The sequence below is a fragment of the Xenia sp. Carnegie-2017 genome, unplaced genomic scaffold (assembly GCF_021976095.1).
Source record: "Xenia sp. Carnegie-2017 unplaced genomic scaffold, XeniaSp_v1 HiC_scaffold_23, whole genome shotgun sequence".
In the NCBI taxonomy this organism is placed as follows: Eukaryota; Metazoa; Cnidaria; class Anthozoa; order Malacalcyonacea; family Xeniidae; genus Xenia; species Xenia sp. Carnegie-2017.
Window position 1 is genome coordinate 19,243,341 of NW_025813486.1, and position 23,085 is coordinate 19,266,425.

The 23,085-nt window shown below is 36.3% G+C and overlaps 2 protein-coding genes across 4 annotated transcripts; one reads left to right on the forward strand and one right to left on the reverse strand.

Moving 5' to 3' along the window:
* Window positions 1–1,451: 1,451 nt before the first annotated feature.
* On the reverse strand, window positions 1,452–22,550 carry LOC124449561. 3 transcript variants are annotated; one of them, XM_047000502.1, is made up of 13 exons: window positions 22,306–22,550; window positions 21,875–22,133; window positions 11,527–11,770; window positions 8,876–10,731; window positions 7,861–8,089; window positions 6,078–7,039; window positions 4,981–5,713; window positions 4,322–4,574; window positions 3,815–4,241; window positions 3,578–3,603; window positions 2,707–3,057; window positions 1,898–2,161; window positions 1,452–1,759 (listed from the first exon to the last, which is right to left on the reverse strand). In XM_047000502.1, the coding sequence occupies exons 2-12, from the start codon at window positions 21,876–21,878 to the stop codon at window positions 2,099–2,101; spliced, it is 5,148 nt and encodes a 1,715-aa protein (XP_046856458.1). In that variant the 5' UTR covers window positions 21,879–22,133; window positions 22,306–22,550; the 3' UTR covers window positions 1,452–1,759; window positions 1,898–2,098. The 3 variants fall into 3 exon arrangements, with proteins under 3 accessions (XP_046856458.1, XP_046856456.1, XP_046856457.1); XM_047000500.1 differs by lacking the exons at window positions 21,875–22,133; window positions 22,306–22,550 and adding an exon at window positions 17,374–17,729; XM_047000501.1 differs by lacking the exons at window positions 21,875–22,133; window positions 22,306–22,550 and adding an exon at window positions 15,996–16,254.
* On the forward strand, window positions 19,090–21,873 carry LOC124449564 (cytokine receptor-like factor 3). The gene is given in 8 exon segments (XM_047000505.1): window positions 19,090–19,211; window positions 19,742–19,836; window positions 19,903–20,147; window positions 20,403–20,487; window positions 20,554–20,725; window positions 20,901–21,162; window positions 21,249–21,581; window positions 21,584–21,873. Coding segments are annotated over 7 exon segments (1,350 nt in total). The 5' UTR covers window positions 19,090–19,211; window positions 19,742–19,750; the 3' UTR covers window positions 21,751–21,873.
* Window positions 22,551–23,085: the final 535 nt, after the last annotated feature.

Genomic DNA, 23,085 nt, shown 5'->3' on the forward strand with positions numbered 1-23,085 from the left:
GCTTGAAGTTTTGCCTCTTTTCAAACGCCTTACTGAATCCCGGTTAGCCGGGCACATATGAACAGCCCCTATGGACCATGGATAACTATGGATAACCATGGATAACGATGGATAACCATGGATAACTATGGATAACTAATGGATTGTTATGAATAATTCAAGCATTATCTTACCGTATTTTCTTTCGTCGATAAACTGGTCTCATCAGCAAATACATCCTCATTCCAAACTATTTCATTTTCCTCATCTTTGGACAAATTTTTGCAACTTTTCTTCCGCGAGTTGCTTTTCAAAGACTTTATATCTTCGGAAAACGTTCGGTACCTTCTCGGCTTCGACCGTTCATTATCGTCGTTCGTTCTACGCGCCTTCTTATCTCGCCGTTTTTTCTCCTTCGCCCTTTCACGAGCATTTTCGGTCGAGCTATCTCCGGAATCCGATGCCAAGCCTTCGGAAGCATCGTCACCAGTCCTTTGCTCGCACTTTTTCGATCTCGTGATCTCGGGTTGACCAGAGTTGGATTCACAATCTAAGGGAAAGTCTTTATGGGAAACTTTTCATAAACAAAATGGAATGAATAAAATATCTTTCATTACCTGTTCCTTCTTGAGGGAAATCAGGGGGGATCATACGAACGTCAGGTAGGGGGAACTCCCCACTATCTCCATCATCAAACTCAACCCAACAACGATTACGACCAATTTTTTCATCTTCAGGTACTATAAGATCAAACAACATTGAAATGGATATTACATAATCGAGTAAAGGCGCTATAAGAACAACCAAAATATTAATGATGGATCAAACACTCACCTTCAGACACAAATCCAGGATAAAAGCAACGATACTGCTGACTCCAGTAAGCGCAGACTCGGGTTCCAATGGGAATGTCATCAAGAGAAAGAGGTTGGACATCTTTGACCTTTAAAAAATTGAATGTTGGATCAAATAGAGTCACGTGGCAATAGCAATAGTCACGTGACAATAGAAATAGTCACGTGACAATAGCAGTAGTTACATAACATTAGCAGTAATCACAGTAGTAGTCACGTGACAAAAGCAATAGTCACGTGACAATAACAGTAGTCACGTGACAGTAAAAAAGAAGAGAATGTTTCCGGTATACTTACTGCAACAGTGAGCAGCTGTTCTGAGGAACGGAAGTGAGGATTTCGACCTCGCTCACCGTCCAAAATAATTGCATACCTGAGAAAAGAATAAAATGTCTATAAACATGTTTTCGTTCCCATCATCGACTAAAAAAAACAACTTACAGATCGGGAACGTGAATGGCATTAATACGAGCAGGATAATAGACACCTTCAACAGGTAACAACATTTTTTGGCCTTTACATAACTCAGCCATAGAGAACATCCAGGGAAAAGGTGCCTCTTTAGCCTTTACACATTCAGTTGAATCTTCGACTATCTCTCCTTCTTCTTTTTCTTCATCATCATTCCGTATCTCGTTGACAACATCCGACTCTTTCGAATCTTGAGCCTTCGCATTAATATGTTCAGCAGTTTCATGTTCGTTGTCTGAGACTTCATGTTCTGAGACCTCGTGTTCAGATGGCTCGTTTTCAGAGGGTTCGTTTTCCAAGGTCTCTGATTCAGAATGTTTGCGTTGCATTGATCCTTTAGACTCAAAAACGTCGTTACTTTCGCCTGCAAATTCAACGTTTATATCATCGTCCACATGTCGGGAAGTTTTCGCCACATCATCGTCCACTTTTTCATCGCCCGAGTCTGACTCAATCTATAAGCGAAAACGAACGAAAAACAGATAAATAAAAAGCATTGAACTTTATATAACTGGACGGCTACTTCCCGCCAAAATTCTTAAGGCAGTAATTTAACCAGTTCCAGTCTTTCCACGCGCATAAAATAAACTTACATATCTACGAGGCGCGTGTCTGTTTCCGTTTAGGTAGTTGTTTAATCTCCTCTACAAATTTTTGCTCATCATATTCTTCGTCTGTGCACTCACTCATTGACCACGTTTTGGTCTTCACATTCAGCTTATTTTTCTTCTTTTTATCGTCCGAATGCTTTGTCTTTAATTTTCGTCTCTTCTCTTTCGATCTATCGCCGTATGTCAAGTTTTCTTTCGCATTGCATCGTCAGTTCCGCTTGCTTCCGTCTCGTTAAACTCGCCATCCTAAAATAATGTAAAAAAATTTTAAAGTCAAGCATTTCATTAACGTTCAAGCGCGCGGTAGGCTAAGAAATGATTGAAAATTAGGAAATGATTTGAATTTTTTCCTAGGTCATATTATTTTAAATTTTGGAATCTTTGCTTAAAACAACTATTTAGCAAATTGTTGTGTTCCGTATTTATGACCAAAAAGTCGATTGACCAATCAAAAACGATTCAATAAATGCTAAATGTGTGATATTTAAGAAAATATTTTACTGTTTTTGTGGGGAAATGCTCTAGAAGGAATGTACCCCTCCCCCACAGTAATCTTATCTTTTCTCTTTTTCTCAAAACTACCAAAATGACATAGGCATAAAAGTTAGAAACGTGACAATATGGTCAGCTAGACAACAGTCCCTAGAATCTCTGTGTATCAAAATGTTCAATACCAGACCCGCGAGCAAAACATTGCCGCAGAAGTCGTTCTTCAAGAAGTGGGAAGTTGCTTCAACCACTCATTCAAAAGTTGCTTCAAAACTTAACGTGAAACAAAATTGAAGTTTCACCTTTTTCTTTGTTGAAACTTTTCCAGAGCTAGGTTTATTTTTCTTCTTATTTACATTGGGAATATCAAAAACTCCATTTCCTGTTGGACTTGTCAAGCTTGAAGTACTGCTTAAAAATATTCTCTCGCTTCGACGAGGAAAAAAATCGTCATTGCCGGTAGCTGGACACATTACACCTTGTTTCGTTTTGCCCGATTTGTCTGGAGACTTGTCGCGACTTTCCGTATCGTCTGATCGTCTCTTCTTCGTCCATTCCTCGGATGTTTTCGAGCAATGTTCGGCCAATGCCGTCAACATATCAAAACTCGAAGAAGTATCGTTTTCGGAATTAGGCGAACTTTTGAAACTCAACTATAAAAATTGAAATGTTATAGTACAGAAATAATGTCACGATGATAAATATGTGCCGGGAGAATTCAATTGAATGTGGGAGAGAAGAGAGAAGTTGTAAAAATCTAACATAGATAATTATAATGCATACATCAGCAAATGTAAGATGGCAGTAAACTTCTGAGTTGTCAAATTTACAATTATACTTTATGTTTCTATGTCGTAATGGATCAATGTCACACAAAAATTGAAATTCGCCAAACGTTAAACATCTTTTGAGATAAAGAATTACTCTCGTGATTGAAGGGGTTTTAGTTTAAACTAAAGAGGAAAATCATTTTGTTTCTTTTTCAATCAACAGTTGCATACTCGCCAACAAGTTTTTTATTGTAAAGCACTATATAGGCTGTAATTTTCAAGTTTTAAGATGCGCAGAAGAGATGCGCACGGCGTGATACAGCGTCGGTTGATTAGCTCAATGTACATTCAATGAGTGAACAAAAACTGTCAATAGCAACAAATACAGACATAAATGTCGTACCTTAGATTTGGAGTTCGGTCGGGAACCTGGAAAAATAAGACATAGAATTTACTAAACGCTAAAATAATAAATATACAAATCGAAGTAACTTGATCAGAAAGTGGTAACTATAGAAAATCATCAAACATTGACGACTACAACTTTATCTTGTGACAACTACGTTAAAAGTCTTCATCCTAATATATTTTCCAGTTTAACAAAAAATGAAAATATTAATTTTTAAGCTGGCCGACTTACTTGCAGGTTCCTCGTTCACGATGGCGGACCGTTTTCGTTTCTTGGGTGATTTTTTTCGTTCTTCGTGCGATGCGTGCGTGGGATATATCACGAGAATATTAGAACCATCGTTATCTGCCGTGAAAACATCGTCATCCATCGACTTCGCTTTATTGTTCTTCTTATTGGAGATAACAACTTCGCTAGATTTCGCTTTGCTTGTCTTTTTTATCTTCTTTGATTTTTTTGTTTTGATGTTTCCATTTGAAGTAGGATTTTCCGTGTCAGATTCGGACACTATTCGTTTCCTTTTCTTTTTCAATTTCTTCCGAACTTCCATAGTATCCGGCTCATCGTCCGCCTCCGGCTCATCGTCGGCCTCCGCCTCGAGAACGTCGTTTTCCGAAAGGTTACTTTTTTCTTGGCAAGTTTCTCCGTTTTCGTTCACCTATAAAACAAGCAAAATATTTTCCCAATACGTTTGCACCCAAACTCTAAAACAAACACAAACATTCATATTTTGGTTACCATTTCTTCTTGAACATATTTTTCCCTTTCAGTTTCATTCTCCTCGCTAATATTGTCAGTTAGCTTCTCATTCTTAACTTCTTCATCAACAATCTCCTCCTCGTGAGACAGCGATCCATTTTCCAACGGGTCAGCAGAAGGTGAGTTAACAGCTGAGTTCTCGATAGCGTTGTTTACGTTTAACTTGGAACAACTAAAATTCTTTCTTTTTCGGGGTCTGCCTGGACCGCGTTTAACTGGACTGTCCTCATGCCTAAATGCATAAAACATAAATATAAGTGAGCATAACATTAAATGCTTTCTGATAAAAATGTTTGAACGTTTTATCAAGAATCAACAGTATATTTTTTCCCTATTTCAATGAAAGTGATTTCTGTAATGTTTCATTTGACAACAACAAAACCGCTCTTAGCTTAGTCAATTAAATCATTCAAAGAGAATTTGCAAATCAATCAAGAATACGTGTTAGAAGAAAATTTAAAACGTTTGTTTTAAATTCATCTGTTTCGCATTCTTGTTATTTTATAAAAGAAATGAAAGATGTTTTTCGTGTTTGCACTTGCTTATGTTTGCGCCAACTCTCGAGTTCTCCCAAACATCTCCTCGGTTTGCAAAAGCCTGCGCAAACAGTAAACAAATTATAAAATCATATCCATTACTTGTCCTTGTTCTTTGGTGTAAGTCGTGCCAGTTCCCTGTGTCGTTCACGGTATGTTTTTTGTATACTCAACAACTGATCCCTTAATGTTTCCTGTAATCCATCAATTTCCGTCGATGCTTTAATATTTGTACACGCTGTATTCAAAACACTCTCGACGTCATCAAACGTAAGCTTCTGATTGGTTAATTGTGCATAACGCTCTTTTGTCTTTTGTCGACCGCGTTTCGCTTCTCTACGAATTCTGTTAATGTTCTCGCATATAATCTTACGATTGAGTTCCCTGCGCTTGATTTGTGCAAAGATATTTTCTTTATCTTCGAGATAATGAGGGATCTTTCTGGCAGAGGGTACACAAGGTGATCTCGTTATCCACCACCAAAAATCATTGTCCTCACATTCTGTTAGGGGGGAAAGTTCCCCTCCTTCAAAGCCGTCGCTCAAAAGATCCTCTTTGGTTTGAACAGATAAATCCTCTGTCGAACCAACCCCCTGATCTTCGTCAATTTGCAAACCACCCCCCTGATCTTCGTTAATGGGATCATCTTGCGCATCCTCAAACCTCTCTTCGTGACCCAACACGACACGTACGAGTTCATCAAGATCCCCACGATACCTCATTTTACCTTCGTTATTCCCATTTGTACCATGCATGGACTGCTGTTGATTGTTGAATGTAAAAGATGTTTCTTTATCTGGCGGTGTGGAGGAGAACTCTTCATTTGATGGAGATCCTGAAAATAATTATGTCAAAGAGAATATAAATATACACATTTAACAACAAAACGAACAGGACATGTGTCGTATCATTACAGAAGATTGGTTTAAGCAAACAAGAGATGTGCTATGTCATTACAAGAGATGTATTTAAGTGAACAAAGAGGAGTCTTTACAAGAGATGTATTTAAGTGAACAAAGTGGAGTCGTTACAAGAGATGTATTTAAGTGAACAAAGTGGAGTCGTTACAAGAGATGTATTTAAGTGAACAAAGTGGAGTCGTTACAAGAGATGTATTTAAGTGAACAAAGTGGAGTCGTTACAAGAGATGTATTTAAGTGAACAAAGTGGAGTCGTTACAAGAGATGTATTTATCTTACCTTCTTGGTCATCGTCTCTATTTTCAGAGAAACACATTGAACCAAAATGTCGAAATCTTGACAAAACTTCAGCAGCAGAAACAGAGTTTGGTGAGAGTTCACCAACACCTGACAAATTTCTCATCGATCTTGATCCACCTTCTGTCTGGGTGACAAAATGATCGTTGACGGTGGTAAAAGGACTGGTGACTACTGCTGATGAAATATTCGTCATCGGTAATTGTAAACTGACATCAGGAAATTGAAACATGGAGTTTTCAATTTTCATTGTCGCTTCAGGATGAGATTTATTAGCGTTAAGTGTTGTTGCCTCTTGTTTGATTGAAGCCTTACATGAAGTGTCATATGAACTTATTGTTTTCTCCAACAAATCTTTATTAGGTCTCAACATTTCGTTGCTTTCATGAAGATATGTTTGTGAATTTTGCGTAGACGGCCATTGTTGTGTCAAATATCTTCGCTCATCACGAGGCTCTTGCAGAATTTTATAACTTTCATTTTGTCTTTGTTGTGCCGGTATAGTCTCTTTTCGAAACTGGTCTTTACCAATCTCGTTGTGCTGTTGCCATGGTGAAGTTCGTTCCTTATTCAGTTTACCATTGGTGAATTGTTGTGGACGCAGGTCCTTATCTCGCTGTCTGTCACTTGTCTCACCTAAAAGAGCTGTGTGATCTGTCCTATGTGGCCAAGGCCTAAGTATTTCATCTTGCTTGGTAAAGTGAGATTGACTAGTTTGTTGCTGTTGTTTGAATAAAGCGACTTGTTCGTTCTCTTTTACAGACAATTCTTCAGGGCTGGCAGATTTACGGACTTTCTGTTCATTTGTTAACAATGGCTGTTTAACATATTGGTTATGAAACTGTTTTTGAAAAAAACTTGGCTTTTTTTCTTCTTCATCCCTTCGAACCTTGGCGATGTCGTTTCTGTAGTAACCATCCGCGAGTAATTTGCCTTCTTGACAACTAAAAGAAATAAATTTTAAATGAAATGCTTTCTATCCATATTTATCCATACTAACGCTTGCTTTCAGCGACTAAAAAGTAATTTAGAATTGGCCGTACGGTCGCTCCAGTACATGGTCTGTTTATACATATCTACAGAATTGGATTTACTGGGCGGGGGTGGGTTTACTGAGGGTAGAGGGGTGCATTCCTTCTGGAGCATTCCCCTTTCAAAATCATCCTGGATGTATCACTGTGTATCAACGTGAATTACGAGAAAAGATTCTTAACCTAAGAGGCGCCCGTATTTTTAATAAAATGGTAATACAGGAATAATGGATCTAAGGTAGAGATAGCGAGAGTATGTGTACAGTTCGTAACCTTGGCCACAGGGGTACTACAGAATCGCCAATTTCACGGCAAAATATTAACATACCACACCATAAAGCAAAAGCAATCGTTATTAGTGTCTAATGAAGCACATTGTCAAAAATCTCCTGGTCATACTAAGAAATGGAATTTAATTCACGGCAAAATATTCACATACCACACCATAAAGCAAAAGCAATCGTTATTAGTGTCTAATGGAGCACATTGCGAAAAAACTCCTGGTCATACTAAGAAATAGAATTTAATTCACAAAAAGGTCTGACATGTTACGGCAAAGAGTAGCTACCAAAATTTTATCCCAACTAGAGCCTCCCCACCCACCCTCCCCTCGCTAAAATAAAAATCGTGCATCCATTCATGTGGTATGAATACTGACAAATTACTTGACTTCGTGATCACGTGCTCAAAAAGATTTCCATCCTTCACTTTACTAACAAAACCAGGCTACTTACTCAACGTTCTTTTTCCCTTCCACTTCATTTTCGTTGGGTTGTTTCGAGTCCGGCTTCTCCGTTTTTTTCAACAAATTGTCAGAATCACCATTAGTAAAAAGTTTCATCAACCCTTGACGATCACCAGACATCATGTTAAGAGGATAGCCAAGGTTATCTTTACCGCCGGCCAAAAGCGCTTTCTCCTGAGCAATTTTCTGATTGAGAAGCTGCATATGAGGCGATTGTTCTGTTAAAGAAAACAAAGAAACGTTATTGGATGATATATATATATATTTTTAAAGCAGATGGCCGAAAAATTCTTTGCAGTCAGCCCTGCGCGATTTCACGTCGTGGAAACAATTAGCAGCGCTAATTCTAGATTCTTATTCATTTAAGTCAAAAAGGTTTAAAATTCTCCGCAGTTTGCAGTTAAAAGCAACGCAAAACGAAAGCCATAAATATAAAAGTAATAAGGAACACATACGTACATTGACGCTTTATATCCACTGAAAACGCAAGAGTTCAGGGAACGGTTGCACGAAGCCTGGATAACGTCATCCATTGGATAGCAAAACTTTTCGAACTTGTAAAAAAGGTGTTTATATTTATCTTACCACAAAGAAAGTTCGTAATCTTCGAAACGATATTTTATTTCAGTGATTGTTCAGTTCGAATCTTATACTTTTTGCTTTTTGAAAGGTTTTATAAAAGTTTAAAAAGTCGAAGGTTGCATGTGCTCATTGCGTTGTCACAAACGCCTCCAAGGGTTGCATAAGCAAGTGCAAACACGAAAAACATCTTTTAATTCTTTCATAAAAGAACAACTATGCGAAACAAAAAAAATTAAAACAAACGTTTTAATAATTACGATAGAAGGTATTAATGATTGATTTGCAAATTCTCTTTGATTGATTGATTGATTTCATTGGTTGAATTGAGATCGGTTTGCGCAGGGTAACGCAAACATGGCTATAAACCAATAAGCGAACGCGTTTTATTGTTTTCATTTTATAACAATTCTTAACATACGCACCTTGTGTTAAATCTCTCAAAAATTTCATCATATACTCGTCTTGATACATTGGCTGAGGAAAAAACCCATTATGGAACAACATGGGCATCCTGGGATCACCTGGGGGTATCATCATGGAAGGGGGATACGCATCTAAGAGTGGTAAATTTGGATAACCAGGCGTGGTCATAGACATACTACTAAAACCAGCTCCCGAAGAGCTTCGACTGGATTCTATCTCGGATCTCGAAACATTACAGCCATTCGTTATCACTATATCATCATTAGGAGAACGACGTTTTGATGGCATCGACTTTCCTGGGCTTTCCCATTCTTTTCTTTTCATATTCATGACATCACAAGGAGGCTCGGGAGCTCTGTTCTTCACCTCTGTACGGCTTGCTTTAACGTCATATCCACGAGGAGAGCTACTACGATTTTGAGGTCTTTCATCCTCCCTCAATACATTACGATGATACTCCGACAAAATACGATCACCTGGCGTACCATTCCGACGAGAAAACTGCTCTTCTCGCCTAAAGTTATCCGTTTGTTCTTCTTGTTTTCTCTTTGACTCCGTGTTTTCCACATCACTTTTACGGGTATCAAATCCCCGGTAGTGGCCATTAGATCCCCGGTAATGACCATCAGATCCCCGGTAATGACCATGCCCGTCACTGGTATAGTACGGCGAGGAATCCACGTCTCGATGGTCCATCATCCTGGGATTCATATAGTGTGAGTCAAAATACGTTCTACCCATACGAAGTTGTTCGGAGAAAGCCGTTTCGTAACGTAAGCGTTCCATCATCTCGTCAGAATTGTGTACTCTATCATTAAAATCCCGTGAACGCTGACCAGATGCATCACGGGCTCTTAGTGATAGGTCATCATTCACCGATACTCGTTCATTATGCAACAGACTTCGTCCGTGAGCATGGGAAACACCAATAAGGTCACGTGATTTAGAACCATCCATTCTCTTAGAGACAGAATACTCAGTGGTTCCCATACCTCTATCGTCATCCCTACTGTTATCATTCCTTTTTACGGGACTTTTTTTGCCATTTATTATTGTCTCCACGCTATGAACGGTCGCCGAGGATTTACCACGGGCATCCGCGGATGGAAATGATTTTGGTGAACATGTATCCCATCGTCCTTTGCAAACATCATCTCGTTTAATGCGACTATTAGAGGATTCTTCAGTAAAACGCTTTTTTATATAACACATGTCATCAGAATTAGGCAAACCTGACCGACTCTCATCGATCTTTTTCGTGGGATTTTTTGATGATCTCTCGTTATCCCTTGTTATCCTTATATCATCCTTAACGCCACCATGCGAATGTTTATGTCCCAGTACATCCTGCGTTCTACAACGGGATGTCATGGAATCGTATGTTTTATGAGGGGATGAATAGGAGTATCCAGATAAGCCATTAAAATAACGAAAGCCATCGTTATCATCACCACCACCACGTGACGGTAAAGTGTAGGTCCCATTCTCCTGAGATCGCGTCGTGGCTAAATGCTCTCGGGAAAAGTTCGGGGACGATCGTTCACGAACTCGTCCATTTGTAACAACTTTACTAGACACAATTCCTCCGCGTTCTGTGTCCTGTGCGTAGTCTACTTTTCCTGGGGTACGTTCTCCGGTACTACGCTCTCCGGTACTACGTTCTCCGGTACTACGTTCTCCAGATGTTGTTTCACCGTTGGTTACTAGACCCTCCCTGTTTGTTTTTGTTTCAACAGATTTTTTTGCACTCTCATTTGCTTCTTTAACCACGCTTTTAATAACACTTTCTTTTCTCACCGTCTCAGACAGTTCTTTCCGCCATTTCGTTTGATTTCCTTCGTTTTTTGCCGTTGAGCTGAAACATGAAAACATCCTTATCAACGATAAGTTCTTATATGAACTTGGTCAAAACTTATATGTGAACAACATGAAGTATCATAAAGGTAGAATGAAATACTTTCTCTCGTGTATTGTAACCTAGAGTTATTGCTATCAATCAGCGGCAAGCTCTTCATAAGCCCAGGGAAAGCAGAAGATCAGGAAGGGGGGCTCATATTCATCTGTCATAACTTGTAATCACAATCGATTTCAAGAGAAAATCAATAAAATAGAACGTTCAAATATGAAGATTGCCCCCAACTTCGTTATCGACATTCCACTGTCACTGTAAACAACTAATGCAGCTTCCATATTTACAAGTATTTAGGTCTTGCTACAATGAATAGTCCCAACAAGAAAGTCTTGAATACTAAAACTGTTTATGTCTGTTGTGGTCTATGAGGGCGGGCAGGTGCTCGCGAATCTTGCAAAGCAGTGAAGATGTAACAAATAACTGTGTTTACAAAACCCTAACCCTAACCTAAACACCACACAGCAATTCACAATCAGGACCCCAGGAGTGTGTGATAACTTTTTGTGAAACTCAAAGACGGGTCACTACACACAAAACTAAAGAAAATTTGCTAACGCCTGCATGACACATCAACGTATTTAACACTGATCGTAAACAGAAACAAAGTTGACCGTGCAAAGATTGCGACTGGGTGAGTTGCTAGCTTCAAAACTTAGTGGGAAGTTAAAGTTGTATTATCATTAATAGTGTTGCCTTCCAGTTACATATACAGTTCAGTGGAAAGGAATCGGGTGCTACCTGTCGCTTCGCTCACGCGTTTTACACTCGGAATCCCTTGAGTCTTTGCGATCTAGCTCGTTACCAAGCCGCTCTCTCTTCCCGGAGCCTGTAGTAATCGGGTGCTCCGCATACACATGAGGATTACCAATTGCGAAAGGAGCTGGAGGGTACATGTAGGGATAGTATGGGAAATGTGCATCAGGTGGGAATGCCATAGGAGGTAGCATCGCTCCAACGTATAGTGGCGGTTGGATTGGGAGGCCTGGAAACGAAAATTAGATTACATTGAACGCTCGTACAAAAACAGTTGATGGCAAATATATAAGTTAATGTCGGTTTTAGGTTCTAAATAATTATCGAAAAATAACTCTATGCAACAGTTATGCCATGAAGAATTTTAAAGAGATGAAAGCGATGAAGTATTAAAAGCGCTTCATGTAAATTTAACACTTTATTTACTTTGATAGGAAATCTGCAATCGGGATATTCAATCGTCGCCCATTAATCGCAAGCATCTATTTAGATAACGTTGATGAAACTAAACATTTTTATAAATGGCATAAATTCGCCGCATGTTAAAAACGCATTGTTGAAACAAGTTGTAATTTGAACATTAGAGAGCTATATGTTAAAATCAAGAAACTAGAGCGGCTAAAGTTGCAATTAAAAATTAAGAACTACATGTTACAATTTCGAAATAAATGAAGCGAAAGTTGCAGTTAAAAATTAAGAATTACATGTCACAATTTAGAAATGAGGCGAAAGTTGCAATAAAAAATTAAGAATTACATGTCACAATTTAGAAATAAATGAGGCGAAAGTTGCAATAAAAAATTAAGAATTACATGTCACAATTTAGAAATAAATGAGGCGAAAGTTGCAATAAAAAATTAAGAATTACATGTCACAATTTAGAAATAAATGAGGCGAAAGTTGCAATTAAGAAAATAGAAAGCCACGATGTTGGATGAGAAAAGAACAAAAAAGATGTTGTTCGCATCAATTTTGAAAGGTCATAATACAAAACAGGATTGATTCATGCTTTGCCTGTCATCGAGACTGTTTTTTTTATTTATGGCGAAAATCACTCAACGCTGTCACACACCAAGCAAATCTTATTATAAAAACAGTGAATATTCCTCATGCTAAACACGTGCCATAGGCGATAACAAATGAAAGACATAATACATTGTCCTGCAATGTTGGTGAAATATTGGACAAAGTAACTTCCCCAAATCACATCCACTTTTTGCTGACAACGAACAAAATGCAAAAGCTACATGTACATTCACAAAGAAATATTACTTTAAAACAATCTCTATAGGAAGGAGGCATAGGAATCTACACATCATTCGTAATTGTAAAAACGAGCGTGCTCGTACGCTGCCATAATGTGCTCGATGTGTACCAACAAATTGTAAAGAGACTTTGAAAAGAAAAAGAAAACGATGGTTGGCTAAGAACTATTAAACATCACGAGAATGTCGATCACCTATCTCTTTCTAGTCACATTCCTGTATTCTACATAACAATACTGATAACCAAATATAGATATAATTTACCATTTATAATAAAAAGTCTTACAATGCCAGAAGGTACTTCATATGTGTTAAATTAAAAGCACAAAGATAAATTAGCTCGCTATATAGGTTTCTGAAGCATAATAATATTCAACAACTTGTCTCTGTGAATCAAATAAAATGTTGACAAAGACTTGATTTCTTAAATTAACCGACAATCTTCAAGACTTGTAATACATCTTTATCACAAAAAACTCGTCTACAAATTGTTAAATTGCTTTGTCGTTTTTCTAATGAATCCAGTTATTCGCAGTAAACATATAATTCACAAACACAGAGGAACTAGACAGGTGTAAAAAATACAACCAAAAATAATGAAAAAATCTCCTTGCTTTCATGTTTACGTATAAACGGAAGCATTTAACAAGCCATTGATTTCAATATACTCATTTCCTAACTGCCAACAAATCTCCGTAAAAAAGTCACACATCCGAAATTCGTAATTGTGTAATGCTTAAAAAACTCATTTCTTCAACATCGAAGTGCTTTAATTAACCTTTCCAAAAATTTTCTCAAATCACATCATGGCAAAAGAATGTAGTATTCTTGCTAGACCTACGATTAAATCGAAAAAATTGTACACCGAACACAACCGATAATTTCTTAAAAATACGTGCTTAAAAACCATAATATAGCATTTTTCTAGAATGACAATAATGTGAATTTGCGATAAAATGCATTTTATCAATATTTTTCATCGCTACATTAATTAAAATGACTTTTTGAAATTCTCAACCGCATATCTTCGTTTACAGTATTTATTTTCTAGAAGACGTGTGTATTTGCGTTTCTTTCATCACAAACGATAAATATATTGTTTAGCATACAATATTATCGACAAAGCAATGCAAAGTATTGACCCTACGAATCTATCTTAAGCAAATAACGTGTACACATGCTAAACATAGTACGTACATTTAAAGAAAATGTTTTTAAAACATCTATAAAGTTTTCCAAAGTGCGCGTAAAATAAAATATTCATACAAATTGAAATTTGAAGTTAGAAAGAATCCCACTTATTATTATAAATGAGAAAAATTTTTAGATTTAAAAGCGCTCGCCATTAAATTGCTTTTTTTGAGCATACATATAGTTCAGCTGCTATATCGTACTGATGTTTAATCTCCAACCGCTTCATGTGTTCTATAGACACCGTGATAATATTAATCGCATACAATAACAGAAACGATCACGAGTGAATCGCATCACAACAGAACAAGGTTCAGAGAAACATGAGACGATAATCTAAAACTACAATTTATATAAAGATGTTTATAGCTACGAGGCCTGTAGAGCATAGACCACGCATTTTAATAAAACCAAACGAGTATTCTTCGTTCGGTAATTGAAAATACTAATGATTTTAACGTTTACATTATATTTGAAAGTGAATTAGTTGCACGACAAAGAAACCGAGTTTAGGAAATGCATGTTGAAACTTGCTCTGTCACACATAATGTAAATTCTGACATGTGAGACACCTTAAAAGGTCTTTTTGTAGACATGTCTGCATCGTTTTACAGATAATAATATACATTTTGTCAAAAATACCTCAAAAACCATATTAATAATTCCTTAACGAGTCGCTTACGATACAAAAGAATTCGGAGAACGAACATTTACATGGCTATATGTGTATACATAAAACAGAACACAAAACAATTTTAGGTTTAATCATAGTAAGATATCAAAAACAATCATGCAATGCTTAAGCGCATTTGTTCATAATATATTGGAAGAAATAAAAGAATAATTTAGGCTTATCGTTTGAAAACAGACATAAACCAAATAACCAGGCTTCCGAATCCTTGGCATGATAAAACTCACATTAAATATATATACTTATGTACAATTTCCCCTCGCAACGATGATTTGGTAAAAATACTTCTTTAGGTCAACAATATTGCCTACTGCTGTGGAACACGTATGTATATTGTGTATTGTTAAAAAAACTCCAACAGTCCACAACGAATTCATGCAATGACATAAAACAATCATTTTCTATAAAACAAAAGATCCTTTAAGAAATAACGTCGACAAGATCGCAAAACCAAGATGTTTCGTGAAGCTAAAATACACAACATAACGAAACTGGTAGCATCGAAAATATTTTGCGGAAAAGCATTACAACTATATTTGCCGATGCGTTAGCTCGGGGGAAAAAAAACGCTTTTAAGTAATTATATTATTACTAGCTTAAAATGCTTTCAGTCTATGCATAAATGAATCCGAAAAGACTTCACTGCTAACAGCACAAAATGAAAGTTGTGAATCGAGTTAAGGGAGATGTATATAAATGTATAATTTACTCGAGTGTTTGCATTATAAAATTTACGCATAAATACACGATTGAGAGTTCAAAATACATTAAAACGAGGATAAATAATAGTCATCGTAAAATAACATTTTACTACAAAAGCTTCAACGCAATGTACATCGTTTCGAAGTAATTTCAAGTTTGATTCAAAATTATTAAAATCCAAACAATTTACTTAGAGAACACCTACGTATGTAATAATATAAAATTTGGCTTGCGCGAATATGCCTTTTGACTCCCAACTACAGATGATGAGCGTTTTAAACACATGTTTTCAAAAATTACAATTCTTTGTCTACGAGTAAAAATTATACCTATTCACGCAAAATGATTATTAGGACAGAAAAATTCGTCATCTTCAGACAATTTCCGAAATATCGTCACAGCATATGTATGTCTTATCGCTATCTGTACAACAGTTGTTAAAATTAATGTTCGTCGCTTTTAACAAGATAATATATATTCCCTAATGCTTTAAAATAGAAAATAAATATTGCTTGTATGCTTTTTCAAGGTTTCGAACGATTGTACGTTTATTTATAAAACACGGACCTAAACAGACGCATATACGGCTATTTTAGTGAACCCACCTTTAAAATCGCTTGAGTCACATACATACATGTAAACGCTGCAATATGAAACGAAGAAACTCGACGAAAAACCGACAATAAAATAATAAAATTGGATACTTCGAAATAGAAAGAGTCCACTGATAATTCAAATGCACAAAGCTTTCTCTTAGCAATATGTGCTCTAATGGTAATAATTGCCCTCAAGGCAACAAAACTTATGACAATACGTCAACAATTACAAAAGGCGCGTTGCATTTCCTGTGCTACAGTCGCGAGTATTCTTCTTGTTTTACACAAGTTTATCAATTTGTACCTAAAGCCACATAAAGCATTAATATACAGCGCGGTTTTAAATCATACATACAACACAAGAAAATTATACCGAATGAAAAATAAATTCAAACAGCGAGGAAAAATTAATATGTCAATTTGTGGCATAGTTTGGCTATATGAGCGACCTACGCAAATCAAGAATTCTCGCCAAAACATTGAATTTTTTATAAACACGTAGCGGTTAGAAAATAGCAACATAAAACTAATTTATTACACTAAGAATCTTCGCAAATATGCTTTTCTAAAACAGACATATTTTTAGCGAGGAAACAGATATTCAGGTATTAAGTATAACGAATGGCAGGTTCAAAATGACGACATCTAGCACGTTTGCGAGAGCTTTATGTTCATCACAAGATTTCTACCATACCCCGCACTACTTATCACACGTTGTTGAAAAGATGTTTGGAAACGCTCAATAACTTTCTTGCAAAATATAACTCTGGTCTAGTACTCATATTTATTTTAAGTAATCTATACAATGTCCAGCATTACGCGGAATTCGTGAACTCAAGCATATCACCTTGAATTTTGCTTGATATTATCGGAATTAAACTTTCGCTTACACAAGAGAGAAAAGCCTAAAATGAGTATTTCGTAGAATTAGCGCCGCGCGAGACAACAAAATATACGCTAAAACCTCAAAGACATAAAGCTTTACACTCATAAAATTGACATAACGATATTTTTACTGCCAATGTACGCCTTTCGCTTTAGAGCTCAAGAATCGCGAATAATTTTCTCGTTAGCATCAAGGTTCGCGCTATCGATTGATATAAAAATAAAAACATTGACACAAAATACAGCTTTTGAAGAAGTATTTGAAACGAAGTGCTTGCATAATGCCTCGGTCGCCATTTCCGCCGACAGCATCTGCTGATTAAACCAAAAACCACATATTGAGAATATGCATTCCGCTTAGCATTGCCCAATTTTATATAATTTTTACAAACCACTAAATCCTAGTATAGCATATGCTATCGAAATCATACTTGTGATACAAAAATATTTCAACTCAAAAGTAGATCACGTTTTTAAGAATGTGATGCAAGCTTACGAATACCTGAAAAATGTTCAAAAAACGGAGATGTGCCATAAAAAGGTCCAAATTTCATCAAATCCGCGATATTTCTGCTAGCTGAAAAGTTCTCCTTGCTAGAGGCATCCGAGCGACTTATTTGGCTCGATAAGTTACGATTTAATACATCGTTCGTGTCTGCTACGACTGTTACAGCACCTTTCGTTCGCGTTTCTTGTGATGTTCTATTCGATGGCTTATTGCTTGTCTTATCCATAACACACAACATGTAGAAAGCATTGTGCATATATACTATACACCATTTGTAATCAATAATCTCGCGATCGACAAGGCCCTTCTTATTAAATGTGAAAACTGGAATTATCACTACACAACGGAACTGAATTGTGTAGACACACACACAGTATTGTATTTCGTATGTATTCAATACTGAAAATATAATTGGCTACGAGTCGGGCCCCTGAGGTGCAAACCACAATCCTGAGTTTTTTATAAATTATCACGTGTTTTCCTTTTTTACATGTAACAGCGCCGATAAAGACAAATGATTTGCATTCAAAGTGTGTTCAATCATCTAAAGCCAAGATTTTAACGACTACTGCAATTAAACGTGTATATTATTGTTATTCAAACGAAAAAAAATATTCATCGTCATCATCGTAAGCTGACCAGCACTTTACTTCATTAAAAAACACACGCATTACTCCGGGGGATTCACATTAAAGATATTTGACAACCAAGAAACTACTTTTAGAGTAGCAGATCAATATTACACAATCAACAATAATAATAAAACCATGTTAAACAAACTTCAAATAATGCAGGATTTGTAATTACACTCATCTTCGCTTTTATAATTACTAACTTATTTCTGTCAACAATGTGAACGAAAATCAAATGCAATTTTCAAGAAGTTTACAAAATGCTAAAATATGCGCGCACCATAGACACAAATCGCTCAACAATAACGAAAGCTTGAGCCCCCTGACGGTCCCTTCACAAACACAACGTCCGCTATGGTTAATTTTAAATAATCTTTTGTTATTCAGTACAAACACACATATAAATTATGATGTGGCAAATGTTAGCACAATTACAATTAATTTGCAATAATTATTGTTTTCTAGGAAAACGCGCAACTTTCGATATAGAAAAAGAAGGAAAATGAAGAGATGCAAAGTTTTATGCAATGGTCGTGTTTTTAAAAACACGATTAAAACCTTTTGCGTCACAAAATGGCATTCGTAATTGAATCAAGTTGTTTATAATATATTTGAGCCAAGCGGGAGACAGACAAAATGATAAAGAATGTGGAATTTATAAATTGAAACACAAGCATAAAGTCATGAGTGTACAAATTAGAGTTTTTCGTTTTTGCAAATTGCAATTAAAAATTATGAATTAGTATGACATGCTATGCGCTTAGCACATGTTCGCATTCCATTTGGTCATAAAGAGCGTTATTACATTCCGGACGAATCATAAATTTTGCAGACGAAACAAATTACAGGGGATGGAAGAAAACGTTGTAAAAGTAAAACACATACGGAATGTCAAGCTTGGCAAGGATCAAACTCTTTAAAGCTTCTAAATTGGAAAAAAGACTCAAATAATATTTTACTAGTTTCAACACTATAGAAGGTCGGGAGGCCAATAGTCGACGCACTTCGCTAAAAATATTTCATACAAATGACCGCTGACAATATGACATCTTGCGCTCACTTGGAATCGACCACTTCCGGTGAGATGAAAATCAACGCACAATTGGAAGAAATTACGCTTGATGTTAACAATGTTGTTTAATTTATTTGCCTCGATAGATCTAGAATTGTCGTCATTGTACGGAACAATTAAATCATAAGGTAGGAGAGAAACATGGTGCTTATTTTTTCTTGTCATTCTACCTTGACTCAAAGTTGTTGACATAAATAAATATATATATAAAACGCTCTCGATGTACGACAGTCGAGACGCCCAATATGGAGCGATTATTGTGAAATAATTTTCCTAAAACATCTGCTTCGCGACTTTTTGTCGCATTTCGTTTGTGAAAGTATTGCAGTTAAAGTATCGTTATTAGAAATTAATTAGAAAAACATTTGCTCAGAACTTTCTGTTTCGTCGCGTAGGTAAGATGAATGACAGCAGAATGACAGATGATGTAAAATATCCATGTTATTTGCTTGAAAATTTGTATATTTTTTGCTTTTTAACCAAGCTGCACATGACGGCGACCTAGCGCAATTGACATATTTCACAGCACACGTATTCAATAAGTCCCTACTGTTTTAAGTAATTAAAATCAGATATCATTTGACTGACACGTGAGCAGTCTGACTGATTAATGTGGTATATACAACTATTGTGTATGTTGATAAAAAATCTTCCACAGATCAATACAATGGCAGCCTTGGATGCCACAACAGCACTGCGGCAAAGCGTGAAAGATTGCATCAAGAAGCTCGAGGATTCCGTTTTACAGATAAGGTGTGAAAGAACACAAAATGAAATATTCAAATCTAATATTAAATCTTTCCTTCATTTGTTTTGCAGCTCGCAAATACAGAATGTGAACAGTGCCATCAGTAGCGTTAAGACTAGTAGCATGAATGCCAGAAAGGTCATTGAAGATCATTTTAAAATGGCAAAGAAAGAGATTGTTTCTGCTTTAGAGACAAGAATGGTTAACCTACTAGAAACAATAAAAGAAATCGAAACAGAAGATCTTGGACCAATGACCAACCTAAAGAAAATGCTCGACACTGATTTAGCAACAACCAAGAGATGCATTACTGAAGGTGATCTATTCTTGCATAATTATAGAATACCTCAACACAAAGACTTCCAACAATAATCAGCAGGCTAGGTTATAAGTAAGAATAAGGTTCAGGTTGGGAATAAGGTTCAGGTCGGGCATGCAGGTAAATGAGTATCCCGTTAGGGGGTTGGGTTCTAAGTCTATTCCTTCAATGTTAGTACTTCTTTAGGAGGAAAAAAGTTAAAATGATTAATCGTCATGGATTTTTTTTTAATACCAGTAACTGTATTCTTAGCCCATGAAATACTTGAACAAGATGATGTTATAGTTATGAGAAACGAGAAAGATATTAAGAAAAAACTGCAACCTCTACAGAAAAGGTATGGAAGAGTTACTTTAGTAACATGCTAGCTTGATGTGTTTCGTGATATGTTTTTTTATACTAGTTACCCTGATATGCCTTGCGTTGCACAAAATCTATCTGTGAACGTTGAAGAGTCTGAAATGAATAATATCATTGAATCAATTCAAAGCCTTGGTGAAGTTCGAATGCTGGGCTCATTACAAATCATCGAGCTTCAAGAACAAGCTGGGGGCATTCTTGTTCAATGGGATGAGGTACACACCTATTTCAAAATGACTGAAGTGATAAAGAGCTAAGTTTTGTTGGGAGTAGCGCTCTGCATGCTGCCATGAAGAGAACTATAGATTTTTCTGTCCACCATTCTTTAGAACAATTATTCACAAATTGCCCCGGATATTTGTGACATCTTATCTTTCTCTTCTTAACTAGACATTAGTTGAAAGTGATTCATACACAGAAGGTAGCACGGCTGTACAAGAGTACATGTTACAATACTGTCAAGCTGACAACAAGATCAACACGGATGATGTTTTCAACACAATATACCAAGGAGAACAAATGTCCTATCTTGTCAAAGACATAGAGCCCCATGTCACCTACACATTCCGTGTATGTGGGAGGTCTGGGAACAAGGAAAAATGGGGTCCATGGAGTGCATGCAAGAATGGAGTGACTTCATTGGAGCCTCACGGTAAGGTTTTGTTAATGAGACATTGTTTTGTGTAAAAAGTACTTGATATTAATGGCCCAAAGATGACACCAACTTCAATTTTATAGAATGGTCCTTAAAAGATTGTAAAAATGAGAAGAATATTTTCATTTATCAACTGAGCAATGACAGGCGTACAGCAACTAAAGTCTTCCCAGAAAGCTCTTGGGTGTTACGTTCTCGTTCCATGAGCTATATCATTGGTAACACAATAAGTTTTATGGTGGAAGAAACGGGCGAGCAATCAGCAAGTGATGTTATTGGTCTGGTGACACAATATTGGAAAATAGATAACAAACAAGCATTGATAGGACCTGAATGTGTGGGATTAAATTCAAAAGGAATCATTCATGTGAACGGTATTGACATGACAACACGTTTACCACCATTTAAACGTGGAACGCAGTGTCATTTGAAGCACACAAGGTTGCAATGCCTAACAAATTACGTGTTTCTGTCAGTGTCGACAATAAAGAAGTTACATTAGATTGGACTTTGCAAAATGAAGTTGAAAAACTGTTTTTTGCTATTTGTTTCGGACAATCCGGTTGGCAGGTTACAATAGCATGATTTTATAATCCAAAAACGTATATCTAGATGTAGTTAGGAATTTATGAGAGTCTTTAATATTTAATAGCTGATTTTATGTATAATAATAAAGATAAAGTACAAATAAATTCTACTAACTACTTACCCATTTATTTCCTCAGTCATCTCCATTTTTTGTTTGAGATAAAATTCCATCAATTTCCATTTTATAAACATACGAAAGCTGTGATCTTCAATTTTACTGAGTGCTTCATCAATAAGCAAGTCAGATTCTCCAGCCTTGCTATACTTTTTTAATTCCTTAGCATATTCAATCCAAACACAGTTTGCACAGCCACTCATGCAACATAGCTCAGGAGGTGGCGGATCTGGAGGGCTTCTGTTTGATAAACTTCTCAGTTTATCTTGAAAAAATAAATTTGAGATAACGTTACTCAAAATTTGCATTACCCACATGAATCTCGCAGTGCGATACATGTTTACTATTATTTAGACAATTATTTACAGAAATATACTCAATGAATAACAACTGTCGAGTTTTATAGTCTTTTTATTGTAAACGAGTTTAATACTCACATGATGGGAGTCGAAGACGCATTAAAAATCTAAACGTCATTTCAATTTTCAATTGCATCACTTCCAAATTATCGCAAACCAGCGATGCTGTCAGGCTATTCAATTCGTTGGTATTTCATATTTGCCTGCCATATGTTCATTTTTCTTAAAGAAGGAGTCCTCGTTTTACAAACATGCGAAAAAATCCAATGACAGAAGGACGATATACAAATCACACTTGGTTAGTCTTTCTCGCCATGTTGTCAATCTCCTAATGAGTGCTGTTCGAGCTCTGATTGGCTAACAGATATATTACCGGGGGGTGGGGAGAATTGTCACCTCTCATATAAGTATATACAAAATATAGTGAAATATACTTTAATTTATTGTAACCTAGAAACATTTTACAATGAAATAAATCTCTCTACTAATAATCATACACTACAAAGCGCTGTTTGAACAAATTACAACGCATTTAGAATAAATAAACTATCTACAAAACGACTCAAATTCTTTTCATATCTCCAAACTGTTCAATTTACACATCAACATTCACGCTTCGTGAAGAACGACTAAAATTTAATGGGTTATTTCGTGAAGTTTAAAAAACACTGCCTACTTTTCAGCAGCTTTCTCGATTGAGAAAGTCTTCGTTTATTGTTGCTATAGAATATACAGTAAACACGTTTTTTCTTCGCGAAACAACCCCGTAAAATTGAAGCTATGAAAACTAATAAAATGGTATACAGAATTTAAAGCTACCAGTACAACCTTTTGCAAAAGCAACAAAACTTAAAACGA